Source organism: Sus scrofa, chromosome 4 (genome assembly GCF_054392235.1).
Source record: "Sus scrofa isolate SSC_HxYL_T2T_F1_AM1 chromosome 4, Sscrofa_HxYL_maternal_Yorkshire_Landrace_v2.0, whole genome shotgun sequence".
Classification (NCBI taxonomy): domain Eukaryota; kingdom Metazoa; phylum Chordata; class Mammalia; order Artiodactyla; family Suidae; genus Sus; species Sus scrofa.
In genome coordinates this window covers 108,724,957-108,748,962 of record NC_139386.1, presented here as the reverse complement: position 1 = coordinate 108,748,962, position 24,006 = coordinate 108,724,957, and the positions used below count along the sequence as shown (strand labels likewise).

Genomic DNA, 24,006 nt, shown 5'->3' with positions numbered 1-24,006 from the left:
TGTGGCATATGGGGGTTCCCAGGCTAGGGGTCCAGTCAGGGCTGTAGCCTCCAGCCTATGCCACAGGCATAGCAACGCTAGATTCGAGCCATGTCTGTGATCTACACCACAGCTTAGGGCAAAGCCGGATCCTTAACCCACTGATGGAGGCCAGGAATTGAACCTGCGTCCTCATAGATGCTAGTCAGTTTCGTTTACACTGAGCCACGATGGGAACTCCTTATTGTAATTTCAAGCTTTGTCATGCTCCTAAAAGTTGTATACAGTCCTAGTACTGATACATGGAACACTTGTTCTGATGTTCCAATAAGCATGTATGGAAAAAGAACCTGCTCACTGAATAAAAGCTGTGTTCAATCTCTGTTGTTTGTTCATTTATTGCCATTTCTATTAGAAGGCATTAGTTATATAGTTTGGAGCTTTTTATTTTATTTTTTGCTTTTTAGGGCTGCTCTTACAGCATAGGGAGGTTCCCAGGATAGGGGCTGAGTCAGAGCTATAGCTCCCAGACTACACCAGAGCCATAGCAACGCCAGATCTGAGCCGTGTCTGCGACCTACACCACAGCTCATGGCAATGCCGGATCCTGAACCCACTGAGCCAGGCCAGGGATCAAACCTGCAACCTCATGGTTCCTAGTTGGATTCCTTTCCACTGTGCCACGATGGGAATTCCTAGTTTGGAGCTTTTAATTGAGATCTAAACCAAGATACTGATGTGAACACTCATTTTTTTAAGTGCCTAATGCTTTATTTCCCCCTTCTCGTCTAGGAAGACCCTCGCTCAGGGACTGCCTCGTTGGTCTCAGTGTGGACAGCCAGCTGACTCAAGTGGAGCCTTTCCGGGAATGTACAACAGGACTGAGGGACTGAGCTTCAGTCCAGTTACTCACTTGAGTGGAAGAGACTTTTACAGGGGGAGCTTCTGCCCTATAGACTAACCCAAGAGAGTAAATTAGCAAAGAATAAAGTAGAAATGAAAGACAAAGAATCCTAATGCAATTTATGTTCTTGATTCCAGCTATTCCTGAAGCTATATTATACTTCCTGTCCTTGGTTTCATGAGCCATCCTAATACCGTTTTGATAAATTCCCCCTTTTAGCTTTGGCTTGAGTTGGTTTTGTTTTCCATTATAGGCAACTAAAAATGTTCTAACTGGTACAGTCACCAATTTGTTCCACAGGGTAGTGGAAGAGCTCTTTCTCATATATATGATTTTTTTATTAGACACTTTTTTATTGTAAAAAAACACATAAAATTACTATCTTAAGTATTTTTAAGCGTATATTTTAGTAGTATTAAGTATATTCACATTGTTGTGAAAAAAACTTCGAAACTTTTTCATTTTGCAAATCTGAAACTTTAAACCCATAAACAACAACTCCCTAAGCTTCCCCTTGCCCCCAGCTCCTGGTAGCTGCCATTCTAATTTCTATTAACTTGACTACTTTAGATAACCTCATATAAGTAGAATTTGCCTTTCTGTGACTGGTTTATTTTACGTAGCATAATGTCCTGAAAATTCATCCACATTGTGGCATGTGAAAGGATTTCCTTCCTTTTTGAGGCTGAATAATATTCCGTTGTGTGTATATTCCATATCTTCTTTACCATTCATCTCTTGATGGACATTGGGGCTGCTTCCTGCTCTTGGCTGTTGATTAATGCTGCTGTGAACATGGGTGTACAAATATAGCTTTGAGACACTGCTTTCCATTCTTTTGGACAAAATACACAGAAATGGGACAGCTATGGCATATGGTAGTCCTGTTTTTGAGGAACCTCTCATACTGTTTTCTGTAGTAGTTGCACCATTTTACAGTCTCACCAACATGCTCAAGGGTTCTAATTTCTTTTCATCCTCATCAACACATTATTTTCTGTTTTGCTGTTGTTGGAAGCCATTCTAACGGGTAGAAGGTGATGCTGCGGTTTCCATTTGCATTTCTCTGATGATTAGGGATGTTGAGCATCCTTTCATATACTTATCAGCCATTTGTATATATTCTTTGGAGAAATGTCTGCTTAAGTCCTTTGCTACTGGGTTATTTGACTTGTTAAATTGTGTTATTTGACTTTTTTGTTGTTGGGTTTTTTGACTTTTTTGTCGTTGAACTATAGAAGTTCTTTATGTATTCTGGAAATGAATCCCTAATTAAATACATGATTTGCAAATATTTTCTCCCATTCTATAGGATACCTTTTCATGTATATAAATTTTAATTAAAAAATAGCCAATGAAACTATGATTTATTTAGTTAAATTCAACAAACATTTATAGGGCACTTAAAAGACACAAAGTATTCTGCTTGGTATTAAGCTTGATATGAGACAGCAGATCTCCTGACACCTCCTTCCCCAGCATCTTGAATTCCATTTAACCCCAGGGGGGATGGTCTTAAAATTCATAATTAGGTCTATGCATTTTCTTGACACTAGGTCACCCCTAAGTTTTGCAATATACTAAGCACTGCAGGGAGACTAGGATGCTGGGCCTCCCTGGCTCCTGGTCTCACCCTGGGAGGCGGGCTCAGTCTAGAGCTTTCAGATTAATCTTGGGTCAGTATTGGTAGGATCATGAACCTGTTTCAGGAGGAGTGAATCAGACTAAGGTAGATTCTGAGACCTTTGGTCTTCAAATCCAAAGACTTCTCAAAGTCAGGACAGAACCAAACCCAGTTTGGGGGGAACTTGAGATATGGATCTGCAGCTAAAGATGTCAAATAATTGTTACTTCTTCCCTGCTTAACCAAAGCAGTCCTAGTGAGTTAGGGCCTCAGAATCCAAACACTGCCCTCCAGGCAGTAAGAAGGCATACAAGATGAGGACTAATTGCCACCTCTGACCCACATGCTATAAATATTGTTTTGTATTAGTTTTCTTGAATAAAGCAGTCCCAACTGGAATTGTGATTGAGGCCTCTCTGAAGCTGTGTGTGCCCTGGTACATAATGTATCTGTAGAGAAGTTAGATTTGAATTTACATTTGATTCTCACCCCAGTAACTCCACAACGAAAATGTGAAGGAACTCACCTGTCACTCTGATATCCCCTGTGGCTTTGGCAATGTCGTTTTCAATCATACAGGAGTATGTGGTGTTGATTGTGACGTTGTAGAGCACGGACACAACCTTCATGGTGACATTCTCAGGGTTCAGCTCAAAGCTGGTGTTGGATACTTCTGAGAAGTTGGCTCCCTGGTCAACCTGGGATGCCCAGACCACCGTAGGCTGGGGAAACCATCGGGGAGCCTCACATCGTAAGCTCTCTGAGCTGGCGTTAGAGTCCACATTCACCTCTGGGATGCTGAAGGCTGCAGGGTGGAAGGTCAAAAGGGCAGATATCACGGTCAGACAGGTAGGACAATATAGCTTTTGACGTGCTAAGTCTTAAGGACACATTAAAGTGACTCAGAACTTTCCCAGTTGGCTGTCTGTGTATGGCCTATTGTATTATAGATGCAAAAAATGATTTGCTCATAGTATTGCTACATGTCATAACACTTTGGCCACTATGGCAAACTCCCAGGACCTAAGTTCTAGGTATAACTTGCAACAAATAAATTTTTCCAAGTAAGGGGAGTCCTAGTGATCACACACAAAAAATTTATCCATTTGGGAAATTGGGTATTTTCCCAGGCACCTATGAAGCCTCCTGAATTTCATGTCTTTTTCTGCCTATAGGTAAAGTTAGGGTGGGAAGGGAGAAGGAAGAAACAAACAGCATTCACCTGTCACCTACAGAAATTCCATACCTAGGCCCTGTCATCATGGGGACCTGGAGGCTGCTTGAGTAGAGACTGCCCAGACCTGGTATCCATGGATAAAGACAGGCATTTGTTTTCTTCTAAGATAATGCTCCTCACGTGGGAGGCAGATACATCTTGAAATTAAGACCAACTTCCTCATCTGTCTAGGCAGAGGGACACCTGTAGAAAATGTTAAGGCCTGGACTTTGGCCTATAAAATATTTATTATGCCACAATGGAAAGATACAAATTAACTTATTTAGCATCTTCCTTTGCCAAGGACTGTGCTAGTGCTGAGTGAGGGGTAGGAAGAAAGCCTTTGCCATGTCCTTAGAGAACCTGCTGCCTAGCAGAGGAGACGAGACTCACATACTTGGAGCAGGCATGGAACCAGCTTCTGGGAGATGCTGTGGGAAACTGCGTGTATAAGGCAACGAACCACCACTTACTGAGGGACCAAATTCTGGACATTATTTGTTCCTCACAACACTCCTAAGGGTATCTATTATTGTGCCCATTAAAAAATAAGCTTTTAATTTTGGAATAATTTTAGATTTACAGCAACATTGCCAAGATAGTACAGAGAGTTCTTATGTACACTTCTCCATTTCTCCCTAATATTAACATCTTAAATAACCATGATATATTTGTCAAAACTGAGAAGCTAGCATTGGTAGGTAAACTCCAGACTTTATCAGTTTGCCTACTAATGTCCGTTTTCTATTCCAGGATTCCATCCAGGATGCCCCATTGCATTTATTTGTCATGTCTTTGGATTCCTCTCATCTGAGACAGTTTCTCACTCTTTCCATGTAGTTCATGATTTTGACAGTTTTGAGGAGTATTGGCCAGGTATTTTGTAGAATGCTCCTCTACTGGAAAATGTCTGAAGTTTTTCTCATGCTTAAATTGAGGTTATGGGTTTTGGAAAGGAAAACTGTAGAAATTAAAGAGCCCTTCTCATCCTGTCGTTTCAGAGAGTACATGCTAAAAACATGATTCATCACTGAAGATGTTAACTTTGATCACCTGACTGAGGCTGCATTTGCCAGGTTTCTTTGGAAGCCGGACTGTACGAAGTCTAATGCACCCTAAGAGTGGTGGTCAAGGAGAGGGGGTGTTCTAAGCTCTACCTCCTGGAGAAGAGATCCAAATATATTATCTGGAATTCATCTATGGAGAAGGTTTGTTTCATCTCCCTCATATAAGTATGGACTTGGGCATTTATTTTATACTTAGTTAAAATTTAATACTACATTGTTTATTTTGTTAAGTGGTTCCAGTTTTGCCATTGGAAGCCCCTTCAGTCAGCTCCAGCGTTCCTTTGACATGACTCTTAACCCCCATTTTAAGATGAAGAAGCTGAGGCTCAGTGAGGTTGCCTTGGCCAGGCCACTTATGTGCCCAGTTCTGCTTTCGATCTGTGCTTTGGACCATCATGTGCACGTGGTACGAGGGGTCCAAGAAAGGCCTGTGCAGACTGGGTTAGGCTAGGAGGTCTCAGGATACTTTTCTGCTTATCCTTCAAGGCTCTTCTTAAATGTCAGACTCTCTCCATGGGAGCTTTCCTATCGCTTTCCTCCCCATGCATGATCTCTCTCTTCTGCGGAATCCCCAAATCACTCGATTCCTCTTTTCTCTTAAAGCATTTACTACACCTTACCAATTGTTATAGATATTTACATATGTTTCTTATCTCTGCCCTAATCCTCAGCTCTGTAACTCTATCTACACTATGAGCTCTACAGAAGGAGGACAATCACCTTTGTTTTCTTTTTTTCCTTTGGGCACTATTTTATTTTTAAAATTTTATTTGTATATTCATTTATTTGGAGTATTCTTTTTTAAATTTAATTTTTAAAATTATTTCCCCAATACAATTTTTTTTTCCACTGGATAGCATGGTGACCCAGTTACACATACATGTACGCATTCTATTTTCTCACATTATCATGCTCCATCATAAGTGACTAGACACAGTTCCCAGTGCTACACAGCAGGATCTCATTGCTCATCCATTCCAAAGGCAGTAGTTTGCATCCATTAACCCCAAGCTCCCAATCCACCCCACTCCCTCCCCCTTGTCAGCCACAGGTCTATTCCCCAAGTTCATGAGTTTCTTTTCTGTGGAAAAGGTTCATTTGTGCCCTATATTAGATTCCAGATATAAGTGATATCATATGGTATTTGTCTTTCTCTTTCTGACTTACTTCACTCAGTATGAGAGTCTCTAGTTCCATCCATGTTGCTGCAAATGGCATTATTTTGTTCTTTTTTATGGCTGAGTAGTATTCCATTGTGTATATATACCACATCTTCCTAATCCAATCATCTGTTGATGGACATTTTGGTTGTTTCCATGTCTTGGCTATTGTGAATAGTGCTGCAATGAACATGCATGTGTCTTTTTAAAGGAAAGTTTGTGTTTTCTTAATCATCTTTTTACTCCTTACATTATCTGAGTCCCTTGTACATAAATTCAGAGAACATACATTAAATTTAGTTGGTAAGGAAGTGTGGATTTCATTGGAGGATTAGCGAGTTTATAGGACAGTATTGTTTGGTTCATTTTCCTTTGAACTTCTATAATGCGTTACACTGGAGGTACTGATTTCAGACTTGGGCTGGGGCCTACTTAGCACAGAAAAATCTCAGGCCAGACTAGCAGCTTCTCTCACTGGCAAGACCTGGGACTAGCACAAGAGAGAAAGAACAGAAGCCTCCTGATGGAGAGAAAAGTATAGGTAAAATGTTTTTGGGAACATATAAAGAATTCAGAAGAGGACAGAGTCGTCAGCAAATGATTTTAAATCCTAGATTATAGAATATTATTTTGGAGTCGGTGGGATCTTGGGCAGAAAGTATAGCTGCTAGCAAAATTGGGATGGTCTTTGGTATAAATTAACCATGAGCATGACATTTCATCAGCAATTCACTCTCTAGTCTCGAATATCTTCTGGTACCTTCTTTCCCTCTCTTCAAAGTAACTTACCTCCAGTTTTATACTCGAGTTTAGCATTCCCCTTGCCTTTAGAAGTGATGATGTAACATTTATATGTACCAGCATCTGTGAGTTGCACATTTTTCAGCCTCAGAGAGGCATTGCCAACTATCACTTGATCAGCAAACACTGCTGTCCGGCCTCTGAACATCTCATCCTGGTCTGACAGGTCATCTTTGCCTTTTTTGAACTCGTGGACCAAGCCCGTAACACCTTCCTTCAGCCACTGTATCACGATATCAGAGAGTTTGATGTCAGGTTCAAAAGTGCAGCTCAGGATTCCATCCTCCCCGATGTTCCCAGCTGAGGTGAGAGTGGTGACTGTGATCGAGTGTCTTCCTACAATTCAGGAAACAAGGGTCAGCACCAAGGGACGCTCTGGAACATCTGCAACCAAATCCTTCACCACTAAAAAGCCAAACAAGAACTTCTGTCATAAATTAAAAATATACAGAAGCGGAGACACGTAATAAAAGATGACATAAGAATAGAAAGAGCATGAAGACCATCGTTTTGACCACTAGAGCAGACCTGCCAGCAGCAGATAAAACAGCCACACAGTAGGTTTTTGAGGCCAAACAACACCATCCTTGAGACCAAACAAAAGAAGAACGAACATACTGGACTTTGGGTTTGAAGATGAGAATTCAAATCCTGGCTTTGTCACTTCAGAGCTTTGTGACCTTGAATGAATCTCTGCATCTCAGTAAAATGGCAGTAATGCTGTCTGGCTTACCTACCTTAAACAGCTCCTGTGAAGGACAAATCCAATGGCTGTGAACTTGATTTACAAACTAATTATACATATAAGGTACTGTTATTCTAACCAAATGTGGCACAGAAATGAAACCTCATGTTAACTAAATGTGGCTAATCATTCTGAAGCATGCAGAATTCTAAAGTTCTTTTGACTCTTGTCTCCGTTTGAATGATGAAGGCATAGAGAGTAGAAGTGACTTGGTCAAGGCTAGAGTGCTAGCTATGTATGGCATAATGAAGAATGGTACTTAATGAAACAGACTTTTGGTCTTAGAAGCACACGCTTCCCTCCAAACACATCAGAAGTATTAATTAGGGTGACAGCCATGTCCACTGCCTCTTCCCCACTTGCCCAGCCCATAGCCCACTCAGTCTGTAAAGGACTGATCAGCTCTCCTTTCTATACAGGAGGCTGCTGACTGGGGATGCCTACAGGGTGATTTAATGAACTGAATCTCCTTGAGAGCCTCCTTCTGTGGTTTCAGTGTGAAGCTAAGGAGAGGGTCTTGGGTCCTTGAGCCCAAGAGGAGAGTGGAGCAGACTCAAAGTGTGAGGGAGAGACCGTGAGAGGAAAAGATGAAGAGAATCCCCCATTCCCAGAGCTGTCTTAGATCCTGAGGGTTTTCGGGTCTAGTTCCTGACCCAAACTCTGAGTATCCTTTTTTTTTTTAACTTTTTTTTTATTACTAAAATGAATTTATCACATCTGTAGACAACCTCTGAGTATCCTTTAAACAAACACTTTATATTGTCATGGTCTGCACAAACCTCTCTTTCTTACAGCCAGAAAAGTCCAACATGATGGGTGCTGGAGCACTTCTCAGCTTCCATACTGGCATTCCTGCCTCTGATCTTTGCCTCCATCTAATCTGTTTTCCATGCATTAATCTTACAGGTAGACTTTAAAGTACAATCTGAGTATGTCAGTTTTCTAATCCCTAATCTTCCATGGATCCCAAGGCTGTGAAGTAAACCTCAGACTAACAGCATGGCCTTCAACGTTAGATACTGCAAAGCACACAGGAAATGCCCATGGATGTCAGCCTTATGGCTACCTTCCCAGCCTCACTTCCCATTATATCCTTTCATAGTCTGTAATGCAGTCTATACAACACCTATATAGAAACTTCCCTAGGCAGAAAAGAAAAGGCCACAATTAGAAAGAAGAAACAAATGAGAAAGCTCACTGGTAAAGGCAAAGATAATATAAAAGCAGGGAAGCACCCATCGACAAATATGGCATCAAAACTAGCAAGCATGAGAAGAGGAAAGGACAAATATAGAACACTGAAAATGCATTTGAAATTAAGAGACCAGGAGCCAAAAATAATTCTGTACACATACATAGGGTTATATCAAAATCTCATGGGAACCACGCACCAAGAAACTACAATGGACACACACATAAAAAAGAAAAAGCCAACCAAACACAATGCTAAAGATAGTCAGCAAATCACAAGAGAAGAGAACAAAAGAGGAAGGGAAGAAAAAAGACCTTAAAAAAAAAAGGAATGAAAACACTATGATTTGCAATAAAATCACAGAACAAATGTAACTATGTTGGAGCGAGGGTAAATTTGTAATTTATAAAGTTCCATTAGAGTTGAATTGAAAAATTACATTTTAGAAAAAATACATGATTAGCACAGTTTATGGGGAGAATGAAAAGGTAATGACATATCTTAGTTCGGTAATCGTGTTACTGAATTAATTTTAATGTGTTGGTCTTGAGCCCACAGGTGGAGCATTTGTTGAACTCTCTCTTAGAAAACTTAATGATGAAGAGTAGGCAGCTGTGGCGTGCCCTGGGGACCCACTGTGGGCTCTGGCTCATTTAAGGTTACGTTAAGGATGTGGCAGATAGAATGAGTATAATGTTGATGAGATCCCCCTCCCTGTAGCAAGTCAAGAGGAGGAATAAAAGCCAGTGAGAATTTAAAAAACCACGGGAACCAAGCCATTGCTTTGCACCCAGAAAGCAATCAATAAATACTTATTTGTTAGATGAGTATATGATGGTTACAAGCGACAAAATGAAATTTAATTTCCAAGCAACAGCACATAAATATTGCTTCTTTCAAAAGGAAATCGGTATTCGAACTTGCAAACAAATATGGGCTTAAGGAGCTGTGTTCTAGTAACCACTGTCTGGCCTGATAGGACTCTCCAGGCTTCTTCACCACCAGGGGCTCTTGTCTGGTTTGTTGAGGGCGAAAGGGCTCTAGGAGATGGGTAGAGGTAGCTATCTACTGATAGAGAATTCTGTTAATTTAACCAGGCACAGGTTTTAAGGATTCTATTGGCTTCTAAGATTCCATCAAACCTCTTTCAAGTGGGATGCCCCAGCCATTTGCTGAAAATGAATTCTCCAGCTCAGGAGGGCTGATTACTATCACAGCACTGGTCTGCCTGGGAAAAGTGGAGCTGTCAAAGGGGAGCAAGCTGAAATTGGAGCCATTCTGCTTTCGCACGGGGTGGGCACTATTCAAATACCCTCCGCAGGAGAAGCAGGAATCACTTGGAAACTGGGGTTATAGGTAACACAAAGCAAGGATTCTTTACAGACAGTATGATTTCGGGATACCCAACTCCACTGGATAAACCTGGAAAATGAACTTTCCTTTGCAATGACTCAGTAAGATAAGTTCTGTCTGAAGCACAGAGAGCATCATCAGCATCGCTGGAACCCAGCGGTCCAGCTGGACCCCACAGCACAGAGCTTAAAGGCAACACACAGGCTTCAGTCTGCACCCGTGGAACCTGGGGTGGTGCCCATGGGTGCCCTTCTTCCCAGAGAAGAAGGCAGGGTTGGGGATAAGTTACTCCTGTAAGAAGAATTAGAAAGGACGCCGGGTCAGGCTAAATAAAAAAACAATATAGGAAAGCAGCAGCAGAGGACAGCATTTGAGAACAGGTGTCAGGCTGTCTGGGTTCAAGTCCCAGCTCCACCACTCACTGGATATAGGAGCTTGGACAGGTTTCCTAACTTCTCTATTCCATGATTTTTTTCATCTGTAAAATAGAGATGCTAATCTTAGCAGCTCCTTCAGAAGGCCCCTGAAGGGACTAAATGATATATAATGCAGGTAAAGAGCTTAACACAGTGCCTGACTTGGCATATGTTAAACCTTGCATCAATGACACTGATAACCGCTATTAATTAGAGTCATTTGGAAAGACTGCAGATCAGAGCACCAATGCTTTAATTATAGTGACTCATTTTAAGCCAGGTAACAACCATGAGAGGGAAGAATGACTCTTCTCCCATTTTAGGAATGAGGATAAAGAGGCTCTGTGGGGTTGAATGATTGCCGAAGACCCTGTATCTAGCAAGCAGCGGAGCCAGCATCCAAGTCCATCTTGTGTGAGTTATTACTAAGCCCGTGCTTTTTCTCCCACATTTTGTTGGTATCCAGGGCCAGATTAAGATATGAGAGCCTACCCACTAAAGCAGTATCCCTACCTCATGTAAAAACAAAAACAATTAAGAGCCATAAAATAAGCATAAGAAAGGCCAACAGCTGTTTATTTTCTCGGATGACTACCATGTTTGAAAAAATCAAATTCTTTGCAAACGACTGCAATGCTCCTGTCTTGGACCCACAAGCACATGCCTGCTTGATTTATCCAGTGTCCAAATATGGAGCCTAATTAGAAGGCAGTGTCCTGCGGCTTCCTGCCCTGGCTCCGCTAACTTCAGGGGAGTTTCCTAGTGTGGCCAGGAACGTGTACAAGTTTTAGAAGGTGCTCTATGAGTGCATTAATAGCACATTATTACTAATGGCACCGACGGCAGCAACGTCAATAACAGTAGCAGCCATTTACTACGCATATATGTCTGGTACTTTATAAATACTTTCTCATTTAATTCCCTCAACAACTCTGTTTTACCAGTATGGTTCTGGAAGGTTATATCTCAAAGGACACAGTTAGTGTCAGACCTGAGGTTAGAACACCTCTGATTCCGAAATGCTTCTACTACACAGAGCTGTTCAGAGTCACCCAACGGGTGAGTGACAGCACAGAGAGTGGGCTGAGTGCAGTCAGGGGCTTTTCCCTTCATGTCCCTCCTTCTCCAAGGGTCATCCCCAAAGGCTGTCCTTAGCCAGGGGGTAATGGGAGCTGCTCGGCCTCTCTTCCCAACAGTTCATCTCAAGTGTGTTCTACATTTTAGAGAGTCCATGTTTAGAACTTGCAAGGAGTAGAATGGCTATGAAAAGGTGACATATACGGCCTCAGCAGAGTTATAGAGAAATAATCATGGTGTTTTTCTGTATTTAGAAATATCTTTACATCTTTAAAAGCTATGGTCTCAGGAATAATACCTGCAAGGCACACCAGAAAACACCCTTCTCTGCCACACCTCTGCGTGAGTGTTATCATCGTTATGGGGTGATGGCTGGGAGTGAGGGCCCTGGAATCAAAGTTCCAAGGCTTGAGATACCGTGGCGCCGGCTTGCTAGCTGTGTGCAACCTTAGGCAAGTTTATAATCAGGACAGAGTCATATTTATCCCCTGTTTGTTGTGGGTAGTAAATCAGATAACATGTGCAAAGTTATTTAGTACAGTGAGGTGCACACAGAAAGGAATCAAAAGATCTCACATTATCATCCTCTGCTTAAGGCTCCTTAATTCATTTCATGGTCTTGTGTATTAAGCCGGCTAACATTTAATTGAATTTATTTAAAGGGTGATAATATAATACTCTCAGGTTAAGGGTTATGGTCCTGTTAATAGAGGCAATTGAGAAAAATCTATCTGAATAGTGTCAAATGAATAAACTGCTCATTTTATCCCAAATAATAATCAGCATTCGCCTTACAAAAACAGGAAGAAGGCAGAAAACCATTTGTTGGTGGTAGGGTTTTAATATTATTTGTACATTGCTTGACTGAGTGAACTGTAATTTTTGTTTATGTATTCAGCCTTCCATGCTTCTGTCCACTTGTCCATTCAAAAAGCACCCAAGGATGGACCCTCAAGTTGTTTTTGTGTCCTGGCTCTTGTAAATAGCGCCATTGTGAACACTGGGGTGCATGTATCTTTTCTAATTAAGAGTTTTCATCTTTTCCAGATATATTCAACAGATCAGTGGACAAAGAAGATGTGAGATATATACACACATATGTACAATGAAATATAAAAAAGAATGAAATAATGCCATTTGTAGCAACATGGATGGACCTAGAGATTACCATACTAAGGGAAATAAGGCAGACAAATATCATGTGATATCACTTATACATAGACTCTAAAAAATAGTACAAATGAACTTATTTACAAAACAAAAACAGACTCACAGACATAGAAAACTTATGATTATCAAAGGGAAAGGGGGGCGCGATAAATTAGGAGTACGGGATTACCAGAGACATACAACCATATATAAAATAAACAGTAAGTCCCCGCTGTATTGCAAGGGAACTATATTGACGTCTTGTAATAACTTAGAAAGGAATTTCTAAAAAGAATACAGATCTATACAATGCACACACATATATTTAAATACATATCTATGCACAACTGAATCACTTTGCTGTGCACTTGAAACTAAGACAATATTGTAAATCAACTATACTTCAATAAAAATTTAAAAAATAAAAGCACTTAAAGAGAACCTCTGTATTCAAGGAACTGAACTAAGTACTTGAGGTCGCTGTAGGTCTGTCTGCAACAGGAAAACATCTAAGGAGCAACATGTTTACTGTCACAGGGAAGCTGTGACAATGTGAAAATTCTTGCTAGGGTGGTCAAAGCCACTCACAAGCAAAATATAACTCCACGAGGGCTCTGATGTCAAGCCGTTTAGCTCTAGGTCCCCAAAAGTTTCGGCACCAAGATTTAGAGGGAAGGACAAACACTGGGGTTTTAATTCAAAGTGGTAAATAAGATCACGAATAGGGCAAATTAACACCAAGGAAGGGGCGTGATGCCTTAGCGAGAAAGCTACCAAAATGGATGCATTGTTACCTTGAAAAGTTAGTCCAAAATTACCAGCCAGTATGTATGTGACAACACACACCCTTTATAGACGTTGTAGAAGTATAGCATACATATGTAAAAACGTACACATAATTGTGCACTGTGACAAACGATCGCCACTTCACCCCATGTACCCAACACCCACACCAAGCACAAGAGCTCTGTCTCCCGGAAGTCCCTCTGTGCCCTCTCCTAATGTCTACTCTCTCCCTCTCCCCAGGGTAAGAACCATTGTTCTGCCTTCTAATAGCAGAGATTCATTTGCCTATTTTTTATACAGATGGTACTATTTTGTGTCTGATTCTGTCACTCAGTATGATGTTTCTCATATGAAAATATACCCACTCTCCTCAGTCACGAGGCAACAGCAGTTAAAATCACAACGATACTGCACAATATCCAGCGTTGGGGAGGACATGGGGCACTGGGTCTCATACACTCTGGAGCAGAGCAACTGGGTAACTCCCTTTGGAAAACTAAATGGCACTATCTTCTAAAAGCAGTGTCTTGGCTTTCCGGACATACTGTTTTGTGAAGTGCTTGTTTTCAGATATTAGAAAAAGCATTAAAAGACACCAAAACACAGCAGAAAGAGGGACATTAACAAAGATAAAAGCCAAAGTTAATTAAAGAAGAAAACAATCAGAGAAAGTAAAAAGAAAGCCGAGAGCTGGTTCCTTCAAACCTGCTGTAAAGCTAAAATTACTCCTTGTAAACCTGTTTTAAGAGGAGAGACAGAAAAAGAAAATGCCCAAGAATAGGAAAAGAGGGGGAAAAATGACAGAGAGAGAAAACAAATTATAAAAGAATATTAGAATGAAACAGGCTAGTGAGCTCAGAAACAGATCCATACCCTTTTGGATACTTGATTTATGAGAAAGAGGCACTCGCAGGAAGTGGGGAAAGGATAGAGTTCTCAGTGAATCTGCTGGGTCACCTGCACAGCCCTGGAACACGTGAAGCTTGACCATTATCTCTGCCCGTGCGTGACCTTATTCTAGATGCTTTGTATAGCCATGAAAGGTAAAACACTAAAGCTTCTAGAAGATAATCTAGAAGAAAATCTTCATGACCTTGGGCTAGGCAGACTTCTCAATCAGGCAGTTTACGAAAAGCTCCAGGTATGAAGGAAAAGATTGATAAGCTGGACGATGTTAAAAGTAAGAATTTTGGCTCATTGAAAGTCATCATTAAAAGAGTGAAAAAAGCAAGCCGAACAAGATGCGTTACAACACATATAACCAAATTGCATCCAGAATAAAGAATTTGTGCATATTAAAAAGATAAGCCAATGGAAAAGTGGATGAAAGACACAACATTTTTGTTGATAAAGTGGGGAGGAGTTCCTATCATGGCACAGTGGTTAACAAATCCGACTAGGAACCATGAAGTTGCGGGTTCGATCCCTGGCCTTGCTCGGTGGGTTAAGGATCCAGTGTTGCTGCAAGCTGTGGTGTAGATTGCAGACACGGCTCGGATCTGGCATTGCTGTGGCTGTGGTGGAGGCCAGCGGCAACAGCTCTGATTAGACTCTTAGCTTGGGAACCTCCATATGCCTCAGGTGCAGCCCTAGAAAGACAAAAGACAAAAAAAAAAAAAAAGAAAAAGAAAAGAAAAAGAAAGAAAGAAAGAAAAAAAAAGAAAGTGGGAAAGGATGCTATTGTCTTTCCTAGGCAAACACATCTACAAGGAGTTTTCTTCATTGAGGCCTGGTGCTTACTGTTAGGTGGCAGCACACACACACAAGAAGAGGGTGACAGAAAGGGCAGCTGGAACTATAAAAACCAAAGCTATGAAGTGACAGCTCTGGCCACAGAGTAAGTTAAAAGAAATGTGTTGGCATGAGTCAGGTACTTTAAGGGAAATGAAGCAAAGGTCTTGCTTCAGAGAGGACAGCTGCTGGTCTAACTCCCACAAGGTCTTCATTAAATTGGCATCCATAATAGATGCTTCGGAGACATGGTCCAACCGGAAGAGAGAACCATTCCTGCAACTGCTGTCAGTTAGCTGCATTCGGCACCTCACCATCCGTGCCATGATGGCATGTTTCCTACATGGAGCAGCAGTTACGACGAGTTAAGCATCCCCTTTACCTAAGAACCCTGGGTACAAAGACTTGATACTCTTTAACATTTCAGCTGAAGCTTCGTTGCAAAGGACTCATCTACCCCGATCAACCACTGATAGAATGGCTCAGCCACAGCCCTTCACCCGTGATCCCGGAGTGCTGTCTTCAGCACTGTCTGGTAGAGAGACCACTCGGATCGACATTCCGTTTGATTCTCTCAACTACTTGGTGATGTAGACATTATGTCCTCTACTCTGTAAATGAGGAAGCTGAGGCCCAGGGAGTTAAATGATTAAAGTGCAGAGAACAGGAGTTCCCACTGTGGCTCAGTGGTTCACGAAGCCGACTAGGAACCGTGAGGTTGCGGGTTCGATCCCTGGCCTTGCTCAGTGGGTTAAGGATCTGGTGTTGCCCTGAGCTGTGGTGTAGATTGCAGACGCGGCTCGGATCCTGTGTTGCTGTGGCTCTGGTGCAGGCCAGAGGCTATAGCTCTGATTAGACTCCTAGCCCGGGAACCTCCATATGCCAAGGATGTGGCCCTAGAAAAAGACAAAAAGACAAACACATACATAAATAAATAAATAAAGTGCAGAGAACACAGTCAACAATTAGAAGAACCAATGCTCTACCCTGAGGTCCTTGGGTCCAAGCCCTCTGCTCTTTCCATTCTACCACATTGAATGATTAGGGGCTTATTGTCGAGGGGTGAGTGGATCGTGATGATGCAAGAAATCACATACCTGAAATACCAAAACCGATGATAAATGCAATGGCTCCAGCCAGAATAATGATGATGCTAATAATGCTATGGAGAGAGAGAGAGAGACAGGAAATTACTTCTTCTTTCCATTTGACCTGCTGCTTTGCATCCTGGGCTGATACTTCTTATTTCTAAGAGGTGCTACCTAAAGAATCTCATTGTTTTCTTTAGCACAAGCCCTTTTCTAGGAATGGGTGTCTTAGAAAGGAATGGCAAGGATTCCATCCTCCATTTCCGTCCCCCTGGGGCGCTGGGATAATGAAAGGAGTGGCTCTTCTCTCTGACTGTGTGTGTCATCATACGTTCCTCCTTCCAGACCCGTGAAGACCATATACAAAGGCGGCTGGGCAAAAACTGATGGCATTTCTGAAACGCTAGGTGCCACTGTTGGGGGGGGGGAGACTGCTTCTGTACCCAGCCCCTTACATCATTAATCTACCTGTTTTGTCTCCTTCCTTAGACTTTAAAGTTCACTAAGGGCAATGGTCATGTCTCCACTTGGTACCCACTCAGCCTGTAGATCCCCTGTGAGTTTGTTTTCGCTTATTAAAAAATTAACACCTAATTATTGGACAAAGTTTAGAAAATATAAATAAGAAAAAACTGGACAACAAAATCCCCTGTGACGCCCCCATCCAGACATAACTACAGTTAGCTTCTTGATAACATTTCCTGCCAGTGTTTAATGAGCGGATAAACAAATGACATTTGGGAAATAAGCAAATAAGTTACTGAGTGCTAGAATTATGTTGCAGATGTTGTTTTAGGTGCTGTTTATGGATTATGTCTTTTATCTATGTGACAACCTTACGAGGTAAACACATTTATCATCTCCGTTTTACAGGTGAGGAAATGACATAGGTTAAGCATCTTCTCTAAATTCACACCGTCGGTAAGTAGCAGAGCTGGAATTCGAATCGTCTCCAGAATCTGCGCTCGACTACCTGCTACCCTGCCTCCCTGGGGTGGGGGCTCCTGAATGGGGTGTGTCTCTCCTCTCTGCCCAGGGCAACCCATGAGAGGTAAGTGACTCAGACAGAAGAGAAGGTGCAGGGCAGGGCTTGCGTAGTGGCAGAGCAGTTCCTGGGAAGATTGCCCAGGGCTGCCTGCTCCAGTGACTAAGTCATCAGGCAGGTGTCCTCGGCCACACTCTCACTGCTGGCAACTCATGCACTCCTTACACCCACACTCATGTTACGCAATAGGCAGGACAAAAGAGAGGCACAGGAGGCAAAGAATGATGCTACAGAGAAAAGGGACGCACTGGGCATTTTACTTGCCGCCCTGAATAGGCTCATTGTACTCAGGGATGAGCCCTCCAGAGAGGAACGGCAGACTCACAAGAAACTGTTTGAGTAAACAGTTCCCTGTGGGTTAAACCCTCATGAGGTACAGCCGTAGAGGCAGCAACTGAATGAGCAAAATGAAGCCTTGGATGAGAGGGTTATCTGCCATCGATTCCAAGAGGATTTGCACCTGACCACGCCCCCTGTCTTTACACACCTGGTGTGGCCAGAGGTCTGACTGGTCTAAGGGTGTGAGGACAGCCAGACAAACTCACAGCAAGACGTGCTCTCTGGCTCTTGGACCACTGAGCCTGACAGCAGACTTGCATTTGTGACCCAGGAATTCACTTACTTTGGGTGAATTACTTCTTCTCTCTGAGGCTCAGTTTCACTATCTTTAAAATGGAACTAAGAGTAATCGTAGTGCAGCGGAAATGAATCTGACTGGTAACTATGGGGTTGTGGGTTCGATACCTGGCCTAGCTCAGTGGGTTAAGGATCTGGTGGTGGTGTAGGCTGCAGATGTGGCTCGGATCCTGCATTGCTGTGGCTGTGGTGTAGGCTGGCCGCTGTAGCTCCGATTCGACCCCTACCCCTCCGATTGGACTCCATGTGCCTTGGGTGTGGCCTTAGAAAAAGCAAAAAAAAAAAAAAAAAGTAATCCCTGTTTTACCTGCTATGAAAGTCATGTGGGTTGAAGAGTATCCCCCACCAAATTCATATCTTGAAGTCCCAACCCCCGACCCTCAGAATATGCCTTTATTTGGAAATAGTTACTGCAGATGTAATTAGTTAAGATGACGTCATACTGGATTAGGGTGGGCCCCGGATTCAATATGACTGGTGTCCTTACAAAAGGGGGAAATTTGGACACAAGACACTTGCAGGGAAAACACCATGTGAAGATGAAAGCAGAGATCTGTAAGCCAAGCAACACCAAAGATGGCCAGCAAACTACCAGAACCTGTGGGAGAGGCCTGGGGGAGTCTCCCTCATAGCCTTGGAAGGACCAACCCCGCTGACACCTGGACTGCTGGTCTCCAGAACAGGGTGGCAGTATTTCTTTCTCTTGTACCAGTAGGTGGTTCTCTGTTTCAGCAGCCCTGGTGTACCAACACAAACGGATTGGTGCAAGACCACATTTGACAGTGATTGGTGCAAATTCCATAAAGGGCTATCCCTGTGTTACTTTTTACCATGAAAAAGTTTACTTGTGGCTGTTTGCTGCAAGATTATTATTAGAAGCTATGACTTAAATCTGGAGAATAACCCAACTGATGATAATAAAAAAATATTACAGAATTTTGATATATCAAAAATAGCACGTACTAGGCTTGGTGCAAGCATTCACTATGCATTTTCCTCATTTGTTTGAATTAATAAGTCTTGCATTCGCTTTAGTTTCTCCCATATCCTTCCATTTCTACCTCTACTGCTCCTGGTCACCACCATGTCTCACCAGCACCACTGCAACACTCTCCTGATAGATAGTCCTGCGTCTACTCTACACCTCTCCAACCCATCCTTCACATGGCCAGAACCAGTGGTGACGTGAGAATTTCTGTATAAGTGTGGTTTGAGGGGTGGGGGGCGCTAACCTCATCGGCAAGCAGGGCCAGGGGTGATCACTGAGGCAGTATAATGCTGTCATCACAAGCATGGCCTCTGGACCCAGCCTGAATAGGTTCAAGTCCAGGCAACACCACTCACTAATTGTGTGACCTCCTTGTGAAGATTGAGTTAACACATTTTATTTTTTATCTTTTTGGGGCTGCACCCACTGCATATGGAATATCCCAGGCTAAGAGTAGGATCGGAGCTGTAGCTGCCGGCCTACGCCACAGCTCATGACAATATCAGATCCTTAACCCACTGAGCGAGGCCAGGGATCAAACCTGCATCCTTGTGGGTATTAGTTGGGTTCATTACCGCTGAGTCATGATGGGAACTCCGAGTTGTCACATTTTAAAACATCACCTAGAACAGTGTCTTGCACATAGAAAGCTTCAATTAAGCAGTAGCTATTCTCGTCCTTGTTTTCCTCTTATGGTTACATAGCAAGCACATGTTCCTAAGTATAGGTTTCCTTGGTGCTGCTGATGGATATGGTTGAGGGGACCACCTGGGGGTTGGCTATTGAGCTGCTGGTAAGAATGATTATGAAACAAATCAGAATAGTCCTCTGCTTAGAACTTCAAGTGCCTTTCCATTTTCCTCATGATAAAAATCCATGCTTTGATGTGGCCAACACGGCCTTGCAAAGGGGGGTCTCGCCCTCTCTCTCCAGCCTTGCCTCCCTCCACCCTGCCCCTGGCATCCTGCACTCCAGCCACACTGGACCATCACAGACCCCCTGCACAGGCCCACCTACTCTAAGGAGAGGGTCGGGCAGCAAAGACACTGGATAGATACCTGGAAACTGAGCAGCAGGGGGAACAGTGGAGGTTGTATGTTTCCAGCAAAGCCCCTGAGCCCACCTCCCTTACCCCCAGGCCCACGTGCTTCCCTTGCTGTGGAAGCAGAACCCTGCTGTCTGCCAGCAAGTTCCCTGTCTAAGCGGAAATCACCCTGATGTTTGTTTGGAACTGGTATTCCCTTGGGAAACAACCACCTCCAGAGCCTTGGAAAGAGAAGCAGGAACTACTAAAGCAGCCATGTGAAATAATTCCCGTCCACCGCTTATTCATTTCTTAAAAGATGCGTAAGATATTTTACAGAAGGCGTTCTTACATGGCTTTTTGGTTTTTACTTCCCCAGAGTAATTTCCAATAACCATGCTACAGAAAAATTTTTTTTTTTGGCTGTGGCCATGGCATACAAAATTCCCAGGCTGAGGGACTGAACCAACACTGGATCCTTAACCCACTCAGCTACCAGGGAACTCCAGCGACAGAAAATCTTCAATGCAAAACGACGTCTTCTAACCACAACCTTGGACTTCATAACGCATATGTGTTAGACACTCCTTCCAAAAGGGCCCGGGTGAAGGTCAATGTCTTTAGAGAATTTGTTCATTTAGTAAACATTTATTAAGTACGTACTACATGAAAGACTCTCTTCTGGGCAAAACAGAGAAAGCGTAGAAGAGAACAAAGTGCCTGTCCTCAAGGAGCTTAGAATGTAACTGAGATAAAACACACACACACAAATACAATATACACAGACACAGCTGTGTGCACGCATACACACACACACCACTGTGATAAGACACAACGTGGTCAGAACTTCAATACAGAGGAAAAGCAAGTTCTCACAGGAATTCTGGGGAGGTAGGAAGTTTTAAATCCGAGAGAAATAGAATCAAAATGCATTTTCAGGAACACATTTCAAAGACAGTGGAGAGAAAGGCTTTATTCAGAAATATATTTAGCTAATTCATGCTGCTACACACTCCCTCTCCCAGGCAGATGCACAAAGAAAAGTGGTTATTTCTGCTGCAGCGGGTGGGCTCAGGACCCACCCATCCCACCTCAGGGCTCTGGGCTGAGAGGTGATGGCAGAGGTGAAAGGCAGACCTCAGCCTTTCAGGGGAGGGACCGGTCTTGCAGCTGGGACTCTGCACCCCCCCCCCCCCCCACGTACCCGAGGATGCCCTCGAGAGTTTCCTTCCCGGGTCTTTGCTTCGACGGCCGCCGCCTTCTGCGGCACTTGAAAGAAACGAGGCTTTTCTGTTAAGAAATGACACACGTCTCTGAAGAAGCTCAACATTCTACAAAATCACACAATGAAGGGAACAGGGCTTGTGGGACAAAATAGAGTTAAGGACAAGCCATTTAAAATCTCTGTGATTTTGGAATCGGTCTCTGAGAGACACAGCCATTGGGACCTTGAGAGAGAAGCGGGACAGGTGAAGCGGGCAGCTCCGTAGGCCCACAAGCTGCTTCGAGGGAAATGAACAAGGCACAGCATCAGCTGAGTGGTATCTCCGGCCTAAGGTGCTGGGAGTTGGGGTCGGGGTGGGGCTCTGAAGGTGGGTATGGAGCGGGAGCTAGAACCTGGGAGGTGTAAGGCCGGGACGGGCTTCTCTGGGTGGGAGCCTCCAGTGCAGATGTTCATTTAAAATTAAAAGAAAAAAGAATGGAAAGCCACACGGAGCCCTTCTCACTGAAGCTGTCACTCTTCTCTGCTGTTGCAGCCCCCCTTGCCTTGGGAAAAATTGCTTCTGTACCAACACTAACTCCATGTTAAACTGTTACTGTTCCCCTATTTTTTTTCTTTCTTCCTTTTTTTTTTTCTTTTTTTTGTATGTTTAGGGCTGTATCCTTGGCACATGGAAGTTCCCAGGCTAGGGGTCGAATTAGAACTGCAGGTGCCGGCCCACACAGCAGCCATAGCAACGTGGATCTGAGCCACATCTGTGGCCTACACTGTGACTCACACCAGTGCTGGCTCCTTACCACTGAGCGGGGCCAGGGATCAAACCCACATCCTCATGGAAACTAGTTGGGTTCATTACCACTGAGCCACAAGGGGAACGCCTAGTCCCCCATTTTTGAACTACATATGAGCTAATTGGTGCTATAGAAATCTATATTGCAGTAGACAGACTGTATGAATGAACTGCCAAGAAATAAACGAGGATGCAGATATCTGGCTCTTAAGGACAAGCTCTCATTGTAGCGGAGGTCCATGAGCATGCTAAGACAGGAGCTAATGCTTATGGGTCACGTTCTGGGTGCCAGTGCTACGCATGCAGAGTCTCATTCATTGCCTACAACACTGGGGTGACCTAAGCACCACCATCTTTACCCTTTTCCACGTGGGAAATTGAGGCTTCGCCTTAGCAAAGGACCAAGCTCTCCCAGCTAAAGTGGGAGAGCTGGATCTCCAAGTCAGGGAGTTCAACATGTGAGGCTGTGCTCCCGAGAGCCATACTTCTAGAAAAAGGGTCACAGGGCAGGAGGCCACAAGTGGGGAAGGCTTCCCCCCAAGCCCCAAGCCCTGCACATCTTCTCTAGCCCCACTGCTGGCTGAAAACAAGGATCTTCTGGGTCTGTTAGGCAGCTGTGTAGAACACTCATGCTGCAAACCATGAAGTGGTCTTTATTTCATTCAAACTTTAGTGGTTTCTACGTGGTCCAGTTTCAGCCTCCTTGTCAAACACGCAGCAAACTGAGAGACACGGCTCTGCACACAGACCCTCAGCTCACCTCCACTCATGTAGCTGATAAATGAGCAACCCTCTGAAAACGAGACACGTGAGCAAACATGGGATTAATCTGAATGCATTCTACTCTCAGATTAAATATTACCGACAGAATAGTTGAGCAAATCAAGTACATACATGAATTAATCAAACCTATTACTTTGTTTATAAACAGAGTGTCTAGGTTTGTAAAGGAATGTTGACTTTGAAGACACTTAGCCTGTCCAAAGAATTTCTCTCTTTTTTTCCCCCTCAAAAGGAGACAAGGCATTATTTTTAAACACTGAAACACAGCATTGGGCTTCAAGGTAACATGACATGCCCATTTTCTAGATATTGGTTCGTCTAGGTTGTGGGTTTCAGAGAAGCTTAGGTTGCTGTGTACACAATTCTTTTTCTCCCTGAGGAACCCGGGGTGTAGAGCATGTTTCCCCATCTCTCTGTTCGTTCCTCTCCTTCGTCTCTTTATGTTGGAAAATCAAGGCCAGCTTGGACCCAGAGAACTGAAAGCATGAGTGTTGCATGGAGGGTCAGCAAGAAACTGGCAAAGAGGAGGAGCTGTTCCTTGGAGCTTGAGCGTCCGTGGAAGAGGGGCCGTCCTCTTTGGGCAGCCCTGCTCTGTCCATACTGCTTTCATCACAGCGGACTATGCGGCGTGGTGCCCGGGAAAGGGATTTTAGGAAACGGCCTATGGGAGATCCGAGTGCTTTTAAGTTCAGGTTGAGGCATCCTCTCTTCTCTCAAGCTGCCACTAGGGGTCAGGACACAGTACCATTGGGGCTCCAAAGCCCCGGCTCCAGGATCATCACACCGTACCTGGGCCCACCAGGAAGACGGGACCAGCAAAGAGACGTCATCTCCTGTACCACTTCTTCTGAATGACTGAGAGTGGTGGCCCAGGATATCATGTTGCAGAAGAATGCAAGGCTGCCTCAGGGCTCAGCAGCAGGGGGCCACCCCTGGCTAGCGATTTCTAAGTGAACATGCAGGCTACACGTGTGCCATCCTGGCGTGAGCAGCAGCACACGAAAGGGGCTTTAACGGACCCATCACTACAAACAACCCAGGTCTTAGGCTTTTTTTTTACATTAAAAAAAAGTTAAAGTACAATTGATTTACAATTCTATGCCAATTTCTATTTAGCAACGTGACCTAGTCATTCATATATACTTCCTCTTTCCCCCTTTTTAGGGCTGCGCTTGTGGCACATGAAGTTCCCAGGCTAGGGGTCCAATGAGAGCTGCAGCTGCCCACCTA

At 43.5% G+C, this 24,006-nt stretch overlaps 2 protein-coding genes across 9 annotated transcripts in view; one reads left to right on the top strand and one right to left on the bottom strand.

Moving 5' to 3' along the window:
• LOC146404172 (uncharacterized) overlaps positions 1–2,177 on the top strand; it is a 42,542-nt gene extending 40,365 nt beyond the window's left edge. The window contains exon 5 of the mRNA XM_085023456.1: positions 772–2,177. The gene's annotated coding sequence lies outside the window, so the exon portion shown is untranslated. The remainder of the gene's footprint in view (positions 1–771) is intronic.
• VTCN1 (V-set domain containing T cell activation inhibitor 1) overlaps positions 1–24,006 on the bottom strand; it is a 194,515-nt gene that overhangs the window by 11,396 nt on the left and 159,113 nt on the right. For 6 of the 8 annotated variants that reach the window (XM_085023452.1, XM_085023455.1, XM_085023453.1 and 3 more), the window contains exons 2-4: positions 16,298–16,362; positions 6,740–7,087; positions 3,034–3,312 (exon numbers count right to left, since the gene is read on the bottom strand). In XM_085023452.1, the coding sequence (XP_084879578.1) occupies positions 3,034–3,312; positions 6,740–6,899 (439 nt within the window). In that variant the 5' untranslated portion in view covers positions 6,900–7,087; positions 16,298–16,362. Of the gene's footprint in view, positions 1–3,033; positions 3,313–5,957; positions 6,131–6,739; positions 7,088–16,297; positions 16,363–18,077; positions 20,858–24,006 lie in introns of those variants that run through there. The other 2 variants (XR_014844379.1, XM_021089977.2) reach the window with 2 other exon arrangements.